General features: G+C 35.3%; 1 protein-coding gene across 5 annotated transcripts in view; it reads left to right on the top strand.

Moving 5' to 3' along the window:
* The window catches only part of FUT8 (fucosyltransferase 8), a 316,354-nt gene that overhangs the window by 146,958 nt on the left and 150,783 nt on the right, over positions 1–18,613 (top strand). For all 5 annotated transcript variants that reach the window (XM_034992730.1, XM_034992728.1, XM_034992729.1 and 2 more), the window contains one exon: positions 8,956–9,384. In XM_034992730.1, coding sequence (XP_034848621.1) covers positions 9,182–9,384 — 203 coding nt within the window. In that variant the 5' untranslated portion in view covers positions 8,956–9,181. The remainder of the gene's footprint in view (positions 1–8,955; positions 9,385–18,613) is intronic.

Genomic DNA, 18,613 nt, shown 5'->3' with positions numbered 1-18,613 from the left:
TAGTATATATTTTTAGTAGTTGTTTTAGTTTTCTTGTCTTCCTTCATCATCTCTGTCTTAGGGGTTTGTTTTAAATTGACTGATTTTCTTCTTGGTTCTGAGTCACATTTTTCTCCTTTTTGACATCATGGTAAAAACACAGTTTTGGGGGGGTAAAAATAATTCATAATTTATTAAACCATATTTCTTTTGGTGGGCAATTATGGTTTTTCCCAGTTTGGAGCTATTGCAAAAAATGTTGAAATGAGTAGCCTTGTAAAATGCATTTTGTTCATATGTTAAGACACATCTTAGTATAAATTACTGCTAGTGGAATTTCTCATCAAAGGACATGTTTTTACAGAAATACTTGATGTATAATGCCGTATTTCCCTTTGCATTGTGTATAAGTTTATACATACTTATATTGGCTAAATAAGTGCTGAATTATTTTTGAGTTTTAGAAGACCACCCTCTTATGAACTTGGTTCATAGTGGAACAAGTCTTTGTTCTGACTCTTAGTTAGTTCTATAGAATATTTTTATATACTCATCTTTTGCCCTTAGCATTAAAGTGAAGCCACTTGAATGTGATTCTTGGAAACATCATTTGCACATAGTCAGATGCTAAAGGAAGTCGGTATTGGTCATTTTCTTATTATTAGATATAAGAACAGTCAATTTGACAGTGTTATAAATGGTACTGCATTTGTTGTTGTTTTTCACAGAATGATTAAACTAGTTCTGTTTTTAAGAAATTAATTAGTTGGTATAGTTTATAGTCAGTTTCTCACTGTATCACTCAGTATGTTAGTTGCTGCAAGAAGAGGCTTTTTTGAGGTTGTTTCTGTGGAATTACTTCCCTTTGCAATTAGAATCCACTGGAATATTACCTCTTGAGGGCAGAGCTTCTCATTTGTCTTATTCACTGCTACAACTCCAGTGCCTAGGACAGTGTCTTTTATATGATAGGGACTTATTAAGTATTTTTCGAATGAATGAGTGATTGAATCATGGTGCTTTATAAAATTAGGTAAAGTACATGGTAAATTTGTTCCACTTGTTCTCCATTTCAAATGTTGATTAGAACCATGCTATATATTTTAAAATAAATAATGTGTAAATGGCTACACTGAGTGAATTAACTTATTTAGGAGGTAAACTACTCATGCCATCTCTCAAATGTGCTCCCTTCTCTACTGCAGCTGTGAAACTTTCCCGTCTTCTCAAGATACTAAATTCTCTCCTCTCAAGAAATCCCAGAGTAGTTATTTATATCAGATATCTTTTGTTCATCCTTTCTGTTTTGTATTTTGAATTACAATTTCATTTTTTTCCTATTTTATCTCCACTATTGGATTTTTTATACTTATTTTAATTTTCTAAATTATGTGTTGCTCTGGGGAAATGTTGGCTGACACTTAATGAGTTGATGGAAATGTTCTATATCTGCACCATTCATAATGGTAGCCATAGGCAAAAGTGGCTGTTGAACATTTGAAATGTGGCTACTGTGACTGAGGATAAATTTTTAATGTTAATTCTAGTTTAAGTAGTTGCATGTGGCTAGTGACTATTGAAGTAGACAGTGCAGCTCTAGGGCTTACAATTTACATTTTTAAGTTAACAGTCTAATGTGCAGTGAGAACTTTATGACAGTGTTCTTCCATTTCCTCCCTTCTCTCCTTTTGTGCTTTGTCATCAGATATTCTACAGATATATAAACCTAGTGATACATTATTGCTATTTTTGAGTTAGACATTATTAAATTAAGGGAAAATATGTCTTTATTTTCTTTAGATTTTTACCATTTCTGGTGCTGTTTCTTTGTGTAGATCCAAATTTCTATGTAGTATCATACTTCAGCTTGAAGGATTTTATTTAACTTCTTTTTGTAGTGCAGTTTTGCTGGCACAGACCATTTTTCAGCCTTTTTTTTTTTTTTTTTTTTTTTTTGCACAGACCTTTTTTTTGCCTTTTTTTTTTTTTTTTTTTTTTTTTCCTGGAAACTATTTTTGAAAGATATTTTCACTGGTTATAAGTTGACACTCTCCCCACTCCCATCCCCCCCACCCAAAAAGTTGTTGCTTCATTGTCTTCTGGCTAACATTGTTTCTGATAAGAAATGTGTTCTCATTCTTTGTTTACTTGTATGTAGTTTTTCCCCCAGCTAACTGTAAGATTTTCTATCTTTGTTTTCAGCAGCTTTGTCTACATTTTAAATTTATCCTTCTAGCAGTTCTCTGCATTTCTTGGATTTGTGTTTTATCATTCATTGATTTTAGAAAATATATTTTTTGGGTCATTATCTCTCCTCTTTTTCTGTAACTCCAGTTACATATGTGTTAGATCATTTGATAATCAGTGCTCCCACAGATTTTAAATTTCTTCTTTTTTTCTTCTTTGGGTTTTATTTTGGATGATATCTAACGACCTCTTGTCATGTTCGCTGATTAATTTTAACTTTTGTCCAGTTTTCTGATAAGCCTGTTGAAAGTCCTCTGATATTTTATTTTTGTTAATTTGGTATTTTATCTGCTGAATCCTCCATCTACTCATATATGTTGTCCATACTTACCTTAGGTTTTTTAATATATTAGTTATAATTATTCTGATTTTTCTGTCTGATAGTTCTAACATCTAGTTCCTTTATGGGTCTGGTTCTGGTGTTTGCTTTATCTCTTGAAAATGGTTTGTTATATCTTGCTTTTTTTATGTGTCTCATGATTTTTTGTTGCATGCCAGACATAAGTACAGAGCTGTAAAGACTGAGGTCAATAGTATTTATGCCCGGAAATAGGTATTTTTCCTTTTGAGGCTGTTTGTTTATGTATGGATGGGGAGTGAGTCATTCCAGTCAGTGATTAAGTTGGGTTTGTTTTGTTGTTGTTTTTGTAGTTGTTACCTTCACTGAGTCAGAGACTCAAAATTCTTGGAGTAGTGGAATGCTCTTACCTCATTCTTAGTGTGGGGCCTGGAGTGCTAAGATTGCTCAATATTCTAGTCCATCCTTACTAACGCTTTCCATGTCTTTGGATGGCTGCATCACAAGATAATCTCTCTCAATGTTCTTTGTAATTTTTGATTAGTTGTTGGAGAGTGTGATGTTTATTTTGTTGTCTTTCTTGAAAGAATGTTGAGTTTTGTTTTGATAGGCATTTAGTTTACTTCTAGATCACCTTGATCCTTTTGTAGCTTGTTTTTAAGTTTTGTTACAGCTTTTGTAAGCCTTTTCTTAATTCTATGGCTAGAGTCATTAAACTCTGGCTTATGAACTATCTATAGCCTATTTTTATATAGCTTTTGAGCTAAGAATGGATTTTACATTTTTAAAGGGCTATAAAGAAACAAAAATAAAAACAAAACATATGTGATAGAGGCTGTATGTGTCTCACATAGCTTATGGTATTTATTATCCTGCTCTCTAGAGAAAATTTTCTGATCCCTGACCTAGGGCTTACTTAACCCTAACTTCTTTTTTTTCTTGATTATTTTATTTTATTTTTTAAAATTATTAACATATAATCTATTATTTGTTTCAGGGGTACAGGTCTGTGATTCATCAGTCTTACACAACACACAACACTCACCACAACACATACCTTCCCCAATGTCCATCACCCAGCCACCCCATCTCCCCACCCCCAACCCCTCCAGCAACCCTCAGTTTGTTTCCTAAGATTAAGAGTCTCTTATGGCTTGTCTCCCTCTCTGGTTTTGTCTTGTTTCATTTTTTTCCTCTTTCCCCCTATAATCCTCTGCCTTGTTTCTTAAATTGTGCATATCAGTGAGAACATATGATAATTGTCTTTCTCTGATTGACTTATTTCTCTTAGCATAATACTCTCTAGTTCCATCCACATTGTTGCAAATGGCAAGATTTCAATATTTGATGGCTGTGTAATATTCCAACCCTAACTTCTAACGTCTAAGATGTTTTATTTCTTTATTCAGTAGGAAACTGAATGCACCAGGTTTTCTCTGTGGCATTTTCATTGTTTTTGGTTGGAACTCTTCTATAAAGGTTTTCCCCTTTATAGAATCTCTGAGAGATACTCACTTTTCAGTTACCTAGTATTTAATTTGTTGATAATTGTTCTTTGCCAGCCTCATAAAGTCTTATGCATGCAGAGCTTAGTATCCTATACACATTTTTGGATCCTTTTCTCTGGGCAGCTCCCTTCCCTTCAGTATACTGACTTGTAGATTCTCTCCCCCTTAAATTTCTTAAAACTTTAGTCTCTAACTTACCACTTCAGGAAGACAGCTGTGCTTTGCCTGGGTTCTCGACTTTTGTGTGGGTGTTCAGTAAATTTTAGGCAGAAAGCTAGAGTGATTATAGGACTTAACCTTTGATTGTTAACCTTATCCCAGACATCGCAATCTTGTCTGGCTATTGTCCAATCTCTGAAAACAGGTTTTCTAAATATTTAAGTTTTCTAGTTGTTTATATCTGAGGGCAAGTCTAGTGCCAGTTATTCTGTCATGGTTAAAAGTAGAACTCTGGTTAGCAAACATTAATAAAAATGCCTTTAGACTTCCAATATAGCATTAATCTAATATTTATTGAATTGCTTATTTGCTCTAAATTGAGTTTAGTTTTTATAGTATTTGTAAGATGTGTTAGAAGGATGTATAAGAAAACATGATTAAGATTAAATTCTGTCTGGTATCTTGAATGCCGGCTCTGGGCTTTAGACTTTGTACAGCTTGCTGGGGACAGAAAGAATAACACATGAACTGAAGACCAGGCACTCAGCCCCAGTAGGAAGTAGGCATGTATACTAATTATTGTTACATAACAAATCACCCTAAGACTAAGTGATTTAAAACAATTAATCTGTTGGTCAAGAATCTGGGCATGGCTTAGCTAGATCTTCTGGCTATGGTCTTTCAAGAGCCTGAAATCAAAATGTGGACCAAGTTTCAGTCACATTCAAGGCTTGACTGGTGCAGAATCCATTTCCAAACTTACTCACATGGTTGTTGGCAGATTCTGCTCCATTCCTCATGGGCCTTTTCATATGGCAGTATCAGAGTAACAAGAGGGAATGGGCGCAAGATAGAAATATGTCTTTTGTAAACTTATCTCAGAAGTGAAATCATATCACTTTTGCTGTATTCTATTTACAAAGCAAGTCACTAGGTCCAGCCCACACTCAGGAGGAGTAGATTACACAGGGCATGAGTACAGGACACAGGGATCATTGGCAGCCATTTTAGAAACTGCCTATAATAATATGTGGTATATAAATTATACAAAATATTATAAATGGATCTATAAAATAACATAACAGCATTAATACATGTAGCATAATAACAATTTGCTAGTGATATGCTAACTGCTTCCTATAGATTATTTTATCTAAGCTTTTTCTAGTATTCTGTGGGAGAGGTAGTATGTATTATATCCATTTTACAGATAAAGAAATTGAACTTCAGTAAGGTTACTTTGCTATGATGTAGCAGAAGGAAGATTCTAGTCCAGGCTTTGCCTATTCTACTACCCATATTTTTAATCTCTGTATCTTATCAGCATTAAAATACTATTACCTTTTATTGAGCACCTCTTATGTGCCAAGCATTAAGTACATTATATATTAACATCATTTAAGCCTCACAGTAACTTTATTAAAGCTCTGTTTTACTGATTATATACTTTAGCTTTCAGATTCAAGAAATTACTTTGAAAAATTACATACATTTTTTTGTTTCAGAGACATTAAGCAAATACAACCCAAAGAATCTCTGTAAATACAAAAAAAAAATCATTTAAATACCTACTACGTTAAAAAAAAAGTGGTATTCACTAATTAAATAAATTTGTGGAAGGAAGCCTGACATATTTCAATCCTTATAATATTCTGCAGTATATATATATACATACATATATATGTGTACATATATATTCTGCAGATGAAAGGTGGTATGTGAATCTCAAACAGGAATGAATTTATAAATACTTAAAAAGAAAACAACCCGCTCCTAGAAGAAATCTCAACAAACACTACTATATAAATTTTAGTTAGAAATTAGCTCATTGTAGTTAATGTTGAAATATTTTTACTAATGAATTTGAAATATTTTCACTAATAAAATCTTTCACAAATTGGCTTTCATATCAAGATCTGTACATACTTTCTTCAGTCATCCCATTGTCTTTGTGATATGAATCTTTTAGATGAGGAAAATAAGACAAAGTAAAGAGAAATTATTTTCTCATGTTTGAAAGGTACCATAAGTAGATGTTATGGTCTTTTAGACCAGTTTATTTTAATTATTTGAGGGTGTCTTGTAGGGTATATGTTGACAATAGTAAATCCTAAAGCTTATGGATGACTATTTTTGAACCATTTTCCTTATAATAATAGAATTGTCTTACTTTCTACATTCAGATTTGCTTTCGTAAGTGGGGCAAAAATGCAGTTGAAGCTGATGTGCATGAATTATGTCATATGTCATACTAGCATATGTCATGTGTGACATCCTTCACTCATTCATTCACTTATTTATTTATTTATTAAAAAATGTTATTAGTACCTACTAAGTGCCAAGCACTGCTCTAAGTACTTGGGATACATCAGTGAACAAAATGGATAAAAATCATGGAGTTTACATTTTGACAGACATGGTTCAGACAATAGGCTGATGCTATTAATTAAGAAAATGACCATGTTTTGTTCCTACAATAATTTTTAATGTATTTTTACAACTCATGTAATATGTAGTAATTTAATATTTTGGTATTTAATATTTTGGTTATTTTTGATAGTAGTTTATGAGAATTTAAAATGTTTTATGTAACAAAATTTATGTTTCTGTAGACTTTTATTTCTATTTAAGTTATATTATACTTTTGCTGGCTTTGAGTATTATAATTTTTGTTGTAATTTTAATAAACTGTTACAGCACATCTTTTTATTTAAATGATTTGTGTTTAGAAAGCGATCTTTACTTTTGTTTATCACAGTTATCTTTCTAAGTTAACTTTTGCTATGAAGGGAAAGATTAAAAAATTTAAAACCTTGGGGCACCTGGGTGGCTTAGTCGGTTGAGTGTCCAGCTCTTGGTTTCAGCTCAGGTCATGATCTCAGGGTCCTGAGATCAAGCCCTTCATGGGTCTGTGCTCAGCATAGAGTCTGCTTGGAATTCTCTCTCCCTCTCCCTCCTCCTCCCACCCTCCACTCCCGTGTGTGTGCACTCTCTCTCTCAAATAATAAAATTTCTCTTTAGTTTGTCTTATTTTCCTCATCTAAAAGATTCATATTGCAATTCATATCTTATTGGTATAGCTTGGAATTAACTAGACTATATTATAGGTTGGCATATGTTATAACAGCAATTTACGGTGTTGCATATGTTGTCACAAACAGTATTATTAACTCAAATGTTAATAGTTAAGCTTCTTTTGCTGACTTACTGAATTAAATCCATCCCTTAGACCATCAGAATGGATTCATTTTTTTTTAATTTACTTTTTAACCAGGAAGCCCTGAATATCTGCATTTTTTCCACATATGAAAAGTAGACATCTTATGACTGATCTTTGACCTGAAAGGTTGAGTAGTCCCTCATCATTCTTATGTTTTAGTGAATAGATGGGGTTACCTGAGATTGGAGGAACAGGGTTTTGGGAAAGGATTTTGAGGGAGACAAGAATGAACAGTGGCGTCACTAATAAGAATGTTCTCAATAGGCTTAAGCATAGTTATTAAAGCAACAGACAAAATGCCAAGTTTTCTTTTGGATTATTGCTTTTTTAGTTGGTTTTCAAACAATTCTCAATACAATTCTTTTCATTGTGTGTTTTAACTAGTGTAAACTGGTAACAATGAAGAAAACAGTGTAGGAATAGGAAGGAAGTAGAACACTTGTTTGAAGAGATTTGCTTTTCTTTGAATACTTGGCCACTTAAAAACAGCTGAGATTTGAGGTTCAAAAGTAGGAAAATAGCAGCTCTGTGCTAATTTTTGAGGCCTTTTCTCCAACTTTTCTGTCTAGTTTTTAATAACTGCTTAATTAATACTCAAGTGCCCATCACATTCAGTCTTCAATATAGAAACTATTTCTTGTCTTTTCTCTTTTTTACAAGGAACTCTGTGCCTGGAGATACAACTTCTCTTATAAAGCTCTGAAATTATCAAATGGTGTTAAAGTTATATCTTTGCACCTACAATTTTTTTCCTTGGGGAAAAAGCTGTTTTGCTTCTAGAGGGTATTCTAAGCCTGTTGATGAAGTGACAAATGAAACCCACAGCCAAGCCTGAGAAAGCATGTGCATGTGTAACTTAAGATGCACAGTGACTGTATAACTGATATAGACTTATATTGCAGTTATTGGTATTTTTTAATAAATTCAAGGAAGGGAAAATCTAGCCTAATCTATATGAACCTTTGCTTGTGATATTTGGAATGGTTACCAGCTGCTTAATGGCTGCGATAACCTTTGCTTAGTTAATATGCATGTCACTTTTAGAATTTATCAGTGACAATTTGCCTGTCACCTGCAGAGCTAAGTAGTGTAATGGCAGCTGAGCAGTGAGATGGAGGGAGATGGAGTTGAGATCTTATAGGAATGAGAACATGTTTCTGTTGAGATAATGGAAACATTGGGCCAAAATATGTAGTTGAATATATTTTGTTTGGTTTTGATTGCTTATTCAAAGATACAGTCTTTTGATCTCCATGTATTATCTATTGCACAATGATGTAAGAAGGAAAAGTGATGATGGCACTTAGAGGACTTTCAAGTTTAGAGCTAATTAATTTATCTGGTAGAGCCCTGGTGTACATGAGTGATTTAATACGCAGACGTAAAAGCTTTTGCTTTTTACTTATTATTAGGCTGTTAGATTATTTGCCAGCCTGTTGACCAGTCAACACCAGTGTGTTTCCTTTATTTAACTCCATGAATATCAGCATATGCTATTTTGCATATCCTAAATAATTTAAATACATTTCTTACTCTTTCCACAGCATGTAGAGTCCATGAAGCACAGGACAATAAAGCTTCCTACTCATACCACCAGGAGGATCTCTTTGAAAGATTCACTACAGGACTACCAGAGACACCAATTTGTCTGAAGCATCATGTGTTGAAACAACAGAAGGCAACTACTTTTGCACTAGCTAGAAACAGAGTTACGATGTTTTCATTTCTTTGAGCTCCAGGAAGCCAGGGGAGTGAGTTGAAAATCTGAAAATGCGGCCATGGACTGGTTCCTGGCGTTGGATTATGCTCATTCTTTTTGCCTGGGGGACCTTGCTATTTTATATAGGTGGTCACTTGGTACGAGATAATGACCATCCTGATCACTCTAGCCGAGAACTGTCCAAGATTCTGGCAAAGCTTGAACGCTTAAAACAGCAAAATGAAGACTTGAGACGAATGGCTGAATCTCTCCGGTAGGTTCTAAAAAATTGAAGGAAGAGTGATGAAGTACTGTACTTTGTTTATAGTTGCAGGGCTTCATTCAACTATTAAAAAATACTTAATGATTTCTTTAAACTGCTATTTTTGCAAAAATTTAAATATTTTATTGAGATACTTCTTATACCAATGATATCTCTATATATTTAACATAGAGAATTTTTCCAGGGTGTCAAATCTTATTTTATATATTATATATTAATACATATTAATTTCTGTATTAAAATATGAATTTTAATATAGAAAAACCATGCCATTTAATTTGCTTTTATATTTCATTTATAGTTATCTTCAGCATTTTGATTAATTTTGATACTAAACATTAAAAACAAACTTTGTATGATTTAAATTAGTGCATATTAAAATTTTTATTGTATGGACAATAACAAAGACGTTTATAATAGTTGAGAGGCTGAGTGAGTCTATAACTTGTTAAAATGAAGAAACAAAAATTCATTGCTAAATAAAACAACTGGATCTGGAATCTAGGGAATTGTTACTGTTGCTACTTCTAGTCTGTTAAAAATGTGGCATATATGTTAGAAGGCATCAACTGTTTGGAAAAATAAAATCTTATATTTTCAGGGAACAAATAATTCCTAAATTCTAATTCCTCTACTTTATATATGAAGGTGATTATCTATTTAGTGCTTGCTGTTTCTCAAGCTAGAGTTTGAAGATTTGAGATAAAGAGTTGTCATTACTCTAGAGGTGGTAATTGACCCTAAGGGAAGTAGTGTAGAGAAAAAGAGCACAGAGTTCATTTCTTTTTGAGAAACAAGAGAGGAAGAGTGCTGGATTGTGGACGCTGAGGAGCATTCTGTGAAGGAAGAATATAGTTGGCAGTGTCACATACTCTAAGGCTTTAGAGAAGACTTCTTTGGTTCTCCCATTCCCTCACCTCCCCGCCACCACTGCCCTTGCACTCTTTTAGAACTTACTTCTTTCTCTCAACTTTTTTCTTCACCATTATACTATTTTTGGCCCTTTTATGTTCAATGGAGGACAACACCAGGTGTTAAGAATTTTACACAATGAAGGAAAAATTATTCCTGTCATTTGTAGTAGTACCATGTGGTAAAATATAAAGTAACCAGGGATTAGAAAGTGGACAGATAACTTCTTGAATTTATATATCATTTTATTTCCTTTTGGGTGGGAGCCTGGGAGTATCATGGAGAAAGTAGAGTCTCACTTGATGATTTGTTACGAGATTCAAAGATTGCTAATTTAGAGGTAATAGTAGCTATCACTGATGGAGAGTGTTATCATGTGCCAGGTATGTGCCAAGGGCTTTGCATAGATTATCTCATTGAATTTCATAAATTTCCTTATGAGATGCTGGTACTGTTTTCATAACCATTTTACAGATGAGGAATCAAAGGAATATTGAAGAATTTAATTTTTCTTGAGGTTATACTTTCACAAGTGGTGGAGCTTCCTTTGCATCCTGGCAGTATGACTCAAAAGCCTGGGCTGTGATGAGGTGTATTGCCTCTGTGAAGAGAAACCAGAGAGAAGTCAATGATTCAGAAATCTCAACTAAAAGTCTCATGTAGGAGATCACCAAGAGCAGCTGCTGCACTAGTTGATTTTGGAGTATGCTTTGATTGTAGTAAAATCTTGTTCTACATCCTGGGATTATTGCTTCTTGGTAAAGATTCTGCTTCTTAACAATTTAGGCTCATATAAATAATTGATTATTTTTCTCCTCATTTCAGCTTCAATACTGATACTTCATTTGGCTTATTTCTGACTGCCAAGGTTCTTGTTTTTATTGTTTGAAAGAAAGCTTGCCTTTAATAATAGTTGTTTCTTCTGCAGAATAACCTTTGGGTCTCTTAAGTCAATTCTTTGTATCCTTTTGTGTTGAAATTAAATTCTCAACTACTACATTCAAATATAGAGACAACTTGTAAAAGCTGAGACAGTATGTCATGCTGTAATACTGTAATACAATCTGAAAACAGACTGAGTCCATTTTTATATATAGGTAGATAATTTTAGGAAAATAAATAAGTAATTCTTTTCCCTCATTAGGGAAGAAAACCTCCTCAGGCCCTTCCATCAACTTTACGGGTAGGGCCATTTGTGTTTCAGCCAAAAGGATTGCATTTTAGAGGCCCTAGCATAAAAGTAGAGGTGGTACTGACATTGGTGATTTTTCCCTCTCATTTTAACATTTTGTACCCAATTTGCTATGTCTTTTTCTCAGAAGAAAATGTGTTCGTAAGCTAGACTAAAAAGGAGTAAATTCATATGTCTGTAAAACTAGGTCAATTCTTTGGGATGAGGCATATGGATTGGATTTGGAAAGAAGCTTGAAATTACAGTGTTTAAGAGTTAGGACAATAGTTTTAAGAGCAATTAACCAATCCGCCAGCTAGAATTTGCTAATTTTCTTGATTGTACTACACATTTAGAAAAATAATCATTATTCTGGGGGATGCAGATGTTTAAGTACAATATTTGGGAGGTTCTATGTGTGTGTGTCTGTCTGTGTCTATTTAATTCTGACTTATTGATGAATAATTTCTGTACAGTAAAATTCATTTTTTTCAGCATGTAGGTCTATGAATTTTGGCAAATGCTTACAGTCGTGTAACTATCACCACAGTCAAATTATGGAAGAATTCTGCCTCCCACCAGAATTCTGTTGTGCCCTTTTGTAGTCAGATTCTAGCCTTACCTTCTGTCCCTGGTACTGATTTGTTTTCTGTCCTATATTTTATTGTGTTCTAAAACATCATATAAATAGAATAATGTAGTATATAGCCTTTTGAGTCCAGCTTTTTTCATTTATAATGTACTTGAGACTCATTAATGCTGTTGTGTGGATTGGTAGTTTTTTTCTTTGTCTATTATTTTAATTCCTTTTTAATACTGAGTAGTATTCCATAGTATGGACATATCACAGTGTTGTCTTTTTTTTTTAAACGCATTGACCCTTGAAGGTTGTTAGGGTTGTTTCTGTTTTTTGGCAATTACCAACAAAGCTGTTACAGCATTTGCTCTGTAGGTTTTTATATGAACATAAGTTTTTATTTCTCTTGGGTAAATATCTAGGAGTGGGATTGCTGGGTCATTTTAGTGTATGTTTAATTTTTTTAAGAAGTTGCCCAAAGGTTTTCCAGTGTTGGTATATCATTTTGCATTCCCACCAGCAAAACTTGAGAGTTCCAGTTGCTCTCACTCTTGCTAGTATTTGGTATTGTAAGTTATTTTTATTTTAGCTGTTTTAACAGATATGTAGTATTATCTCACTGTAGTTTCAATTTGCATTTCCATAATGAATAATGATGTTGAACATACTTGTTCATGTGCTTATTTGCCACTCTTTAGTGAGGCATCTGTTCACATTTGTTAACCTATTTTATTATTTTTTATTTATTTGAGAGAGAGAGAGAGAGAGAGAGAGAGCATGAGCATGAGCAAGGGGAGGGGCAGAGGGAGAAAGAGAAACTAACTCCCTGCAGAGCAGAATGCAGGGCTAGATCCCAGGACCCCAGGATCATGACCTGAGCTGAAGGCAGATGCTTAACCAACTGAATCACCCAGGTGCCCCTGTTACCTATTTAAAAAAATTGAGTTTTCTTACTAAAATTTGTTTTCTTATGATTGCATCTTTTTAAAAATTGTGTTTAGATATAAAATTTTAAATATATATGCATATATGATAAAGTAAAAACTGGCTTAAAACAAATTTTTTTTTTCTTGATTATTTAATTTGCATTGCCCTCAGTGGGGTTGTTTTTCTTGTTTGGGGTCACTCTTGTGACTGCTGCATTGTGGTAAGACAGTCCAGATGACTTCACTCGCATGTTTGATGATTAGCTGGGACCATCATTTGGTTCCCTTCCATGTGGCTTCTCCAGCAGTATAGCCCAGGTTTCTTATGTAGTAGTGTTCTAAGAGGGCAAGAGCAGAAACTGCAGGTCCTTTTGAGGCCAAGTATATCAAAAGTCACACAGTGTCACTTCTGCCACATTTTGTTAGTGTATGCAAGAGAAAGGGACACTCCGTATTCAGGGAAGAGAGGGAAGAACTGCATAGAATTTGTAGCCATATTTAACCCACCAGTCTCATCTCCAGAAGTAATCACTTAGGTCAAATCATTGTGGTCCTGACAGCTGGAGTTTAGTTTAGACTTTGTTGATAGGTAATAGGGAGCTATGGTTGGGCTTATAGCAGAGGAATGACACATTGAAAATGGTTGAGTAAGATACAGATTTTCAGGTGGATTGCTTCACTGGACTGAAATTAACTAGGAAACATAGTATTAATCTAGACATGAGGTGATGCTGACCTAGATTAAATTAATGGTTGAATTTGTTGGCTCGGGAACCAAGGTACATCTGCTTATTTCCCCATGTTTTCTGTATGCTCTTATTTGGTATTCCCCAGACATCCCTTTCTTACTTGTTAATTGCCAGCACATTAGGTGAACATGTGGTAGGCTTTCTTTTAAAAACTTAGAGATAATCACTCAGCCTGCCACCCTACAGGAGTGCCTTTCCATGCTTCATGTTTGTTTTATCTCAACCTTTAATAATGTGAAGTTACTGTCAGTTCACAGAATCTTTGCTTCTTGGAATTTGAATCTGCCACTTTGCCTCTCAGTCAGGGCTGACATTTAGCAGAAAATACCTAGAAAATTATTGAAACTTCTTCAGAAATCCCTTGAGCAGTGAACCTTAAGTGGGCCAGATGTCAGAACTGGATAGAACTTGTAAAATCTAAAGAGTACTTAATTGGCAGTGTTCCTTTTAACGTAAATCCTTTTTGTTCTAGGTTCATTTATTTTTGAGAGTACTAATTTAAAAAATTCAAACGTGACTTTGAGACCAATTAATAAGGTTGTTTGTTTGGTCCAGGAAAACCAAAGACATTTCTTCTGGAATTTAGACACTAGCTGTAAACTGTAAATTTACAAACCACAAAGAATATATAATTAATTAATGGCTTATCTGTTTTTCTGAGCTACGTAGTAATTTTCCCAGATGGATTAGAGCCAAAGCATGACTCTTCTGATGGAAAAATTTGACTGAGGCAACAGAAGCATGGAACACTGACATAGGTAGAAAGGAAACTGATGTAATGTTTCACAGGTCATATTTTACTTCTTCTATTTGAGAAGCTGGTATTAGAAAGTGGGGGGGGGGGATGCCTTTGTTCCTATTGGTTGATTGGAAAATTTGCTCTAGGCTGTCTTCTCTGTAACTGCTCATCTGTCATGTAGAGAGTGTACTTATATTCCTAGAGCAAGTGAATGGATTGGAATGTATAGGGCACCTGCCATCTACCTATAACCTTCCCTTATATATGTGGCTTTTATTTTTGCAACCCTGCATCCTTTACTCCTTATGCTATTAAGAATATCTAATTTTTCCTTAAGGACAATACTTCTTCCCTATGTGAGAATATCTTTTTTTTTAATTTTATTTATTTTATTATGTTAGTCACCATACTAACTAGTCATCATTAGTTTTTTTTTAGTTTTATTGCCTTAAACTATTTAAAAAATTTTTTATTGTTATGTTAATCACCATACATTACATCATTAGTTTTTGATGTAGTGTTCCATGATGCATTGTTTGTGTATAACACCCAGTGCTCCATGCAGAACGTGCCCTCTTTAATACCCATCACCAGGCTAACCCATCTTCCTATCCCCCTCCCCTCTAGAACCCTCAGTTTGTTTTTCAGAGTCCATCGTCTCTCATGGTTCGTCTCCCCCTCCGATTTCCCCCCCTTCATTCTTCCCCTCCTGCTATCTTCTTCTTTTTTTTTTTTTTTAACATATATTGCATTATTTGTTTCAGAGGTACAGATCTGTGATTCAACAGTCTTGCACAATTCACAGCGCTCACCATAGCACATACCCTCCCCAATGTCTATCACCCAGCCACCCCATCCCTCCCACCCCACCCCCCACTCCAGCAACCCTCAGTTTGTTTCCTGAGATTAAGAATTCCTCATATCAGTGAGGTCATATGATACATGTCTTTCTCTGATTGACTTATTTTGCTCAGCATAACAGCCTCCAGTTCCATCCACGTCGTTGCAAATGGCAAGATCTCATTCCTTCTGATGGCTGCATAATATTCCATCGTATATATATACCACATCTTCTTTATCCATTCATCTGTCGATGGACATCTTGGCTCTTTCCACACTTTGGCTGTTGTGGACATTGCTGCTGTAAACATCGGGGTGCACATACCCCTTCGGATCCCTACATTTGTATCTTTGGGGTAAATACCCAGTAGTGCAATTGCTGGATATATGGTAGCTCTATTTTCAACTTTTTGAGGAACCTGCATCCTGTTTTCCAGAGTGGCTGCACCAGCTTGCATTCCCACCAACATTCCCTTTCTCCACATCCCCACAAAACATCTGTCATTTCCTGACTTGTTAATTTTAGCCATTCTGACTGGTGTGAGGTGGTATCTCATTGAGGTTTTGATTTGGATTTCCCTGATGCCGAGTGATGTTGAGCACTTTTTCATGTGTCTGTTGGCCATTTGGATGTCTTCTTTGGAAAAATGAAAATGGTGGCCTCCCAGTCTCCGCCCTGGAGGAGCTGAAAACTTGGGGCCGACTCCTCAGTGGGCCCCCAGAGAAAAACAGTCAGTCACTCCCGTCTCCCCGCTCTCCGGCCGCACTCCGTGCTCACCGGCCTGTGACGGCCTGTGACCGAGCACTTCTATCTCTGGTACACGACCCCGGGTGGAGTCTCCAAACCCAGCAGATCCCTGCGGTGCGCTCCCGCGCCACTCCTCCCGGGGTGGAAGGGGAGTCTCCCCGGATCTGCCACTTGTTGGGTCCCTGCTGGAAGAGCGGTGGCCCGACTGTGCCACGAATCACATTTTATGCCAACCCCGAGCTGAGAGCCCACTCATCGGCTCCGTCTCTGCAGCCGGCTTCCATGCTCCGATACCTGGGAGCTCTGCTGCACTCAGGGACCCCCGGTCTTTCTGTGACCCCGAGGGTCCTGAGACCACACTGTCCCACGAGGGTTCCACCCCCCACTTAGCCACTGGAGCAACGTCCCTCAGCGGAGCAGACTCTAAAAGTTCTGCTTTTGTGCTCTGGGGCTCTATCACTTGCCAGAAGCAGCTGTTGGAGGCCCCCTCCCCCGCCGTCCATCCTCCCGAATATTGCCTCGATTTCACTTCTCCACACGTCCTACCTTTCAGAAAGTGGTCGCTTTTCTGTTCAGAGAGTTGTTGCTATTCTTTTCTTCGATCTCCTGTTGAGTTTGTAGGTGTTCAGAATGGTTTGATCCCTATCCAGCTGAATTCCTGGGACCAGACGAAATTTAGGTCTCCTACTCCTCTGCCATCTTACTCTGCCAAATCATTAGTTTTTGATGTAGTGATCCACGATTCATTGTTTTCATATCTTAGTGAGATTTGTAGTCAAGATTCCTAGCCTTCCCAGTCTGACAAACAGATGCTATCTCCCTGAAAATTTTACTAACTTTTTTATATATTGCTGGATTAAATTTGTCAGTGTTTTTTTCTATGTTAACAAGACATGTTTACCTGTAATTTTTCCTTCTTATGATGTCTTTTCAGTTTTGGAGCAAGGTTATACAGGCCAGTTCTATTCTCTAGAAGGGTTTTATAAAATTGGTACTCATTCTGTCTTAAATCTTTGTTAGAATTCTTACCAGTGAAGCCATTTGGGTCTAGAGTCTTTTGGGGAAGGTGCAGGGTTTGAGTTGGGGAGTGAAAGGGGACATGTGGGAAGGTTTTAAATTCTGGATTTGATCTTTTTAATAGAAATTGGCCCATTCAGATTTTCTCTTTTTTTCTTATATCAGTTTTATAATTTTTTTTTAAGGAATGTTTCCATTTATCAACATTGTCAAATGTATAAACATAAAGTTGTTCATTATGCCTTTCTAATTTTCTTCTCCATACCTGTAATACCTGTAGTAATGTCCCCTTTTTCATTCCTGATACTGATTGTGTTTTCTCCTTTTATCTTGATAAGAGTTTTATCAGTTTCATTTACCTTCTCAAAGAACTAGTCTGGGTTTTTTTTTGTTTTATTTGTTTTTTCTCTAATCATATGTCTGTATTTTATTGATTTCTATTCTTGGTTTGATAATTTTTTATAGTGTCTTTCATGAGTGTTTTTTTGTTTTGTTTTTTTGCTGTGGTTTTTAAAGCTTTTCAGAAAAAAATTTGTATCATTGATTTTAAACCTTGCTTCTTTTCTAATACATGCCTGGTGAACTTCAAATTTCTCTCTAAGCACAGTTTTAAGTTGCATCCCACAAGTTTTGACAATATCCTATTTTAATTTAATTAAAATGATTAAAAATTTAAAAATATTTTCAAATTTCTATTGTTATTTTTTTCTTTGACCCATAGGTTATTTAGGAGTGTGTTGCTTAATTTCTAAGTAGGACACTTTCTTCCTTCTCTCCAACTGGAGTGATTGAATATGGTAAGAGTAAGGTGATAAAACTTACTTTACATTAGTGTTCTCGGGCAGTATTTTGAATTTGCCTTTATTTTATGTAGTGTTGTGTTTTTCCTGTAATTATATGTATACATATGTAATCTTTCAAACATGGGCATTCATTTTGTAAGTGTAAATGTACAAAGTTCCCATTGTGGATGGTTTATCCTTTTGTTCATGTATTGACAAGTTATAACTGTTGATTTGGAAGCAGGTATTTTTGATGATTACTTTTTAATTGAATTTTCAAAATATAGATAAAACTATAATCAGAATTAGTCAACAGTTCAACACAAGTAAGTATAGCTTTCATATAAATAATCAGAGACTATTCAAGTGTGAATTAAATTTGGCTATCATTTTACCAGGGATCCTTATAATAACCCACTTGCTGAAGATGGTTAGATCTCTGGGGTTTTTGTGTGTGCTTGGCTTTAATGTGTGTTTGGCTTTAAATGGCAAACTATGGCTGCTGGGACAAATCCAGCCCTCCCTTGTTTCTTTGGTTTCTGTTTTTGTTTTTGTTTTTTAATGGCTCCCAAAGAAAGAATGGTTTTACATTTTTAATGGTTGGAGAAGAAATAAATTCCAAGGAGAACATGCAGCAGAGGCTATATGGGAGCCACAAAGCCTGAACAGTTCCCTATCTGGCCCTTTATACAAAGTTTGCTGACCAAAAGTTTGTATGAATCAGGATGTACTCATTTTTAGCTCGTTTCTTTCTCTTAA

This window comes from Mirounga leonina, unplaced genomic scaffold (genome assembly GCF_011800145.1).
Source record: "Mirounga leonina isolate KUSES-001 unplaced genomic scaffold, KU_Mleo_1.0 Mir_82, whole genome shotgun sequence".
Taxonomy (NCBI): domain Eukaryota; kingdom Metazoa; phylum Chordata; class Mammalia; order Carnivora; family Phocidae; genus Mirounga; species Mirounga leonina.
Note: the sequence above shows the minus strand (reverse complement) of the source record. Positions and strands in the feature narration are given on the sequence as shown.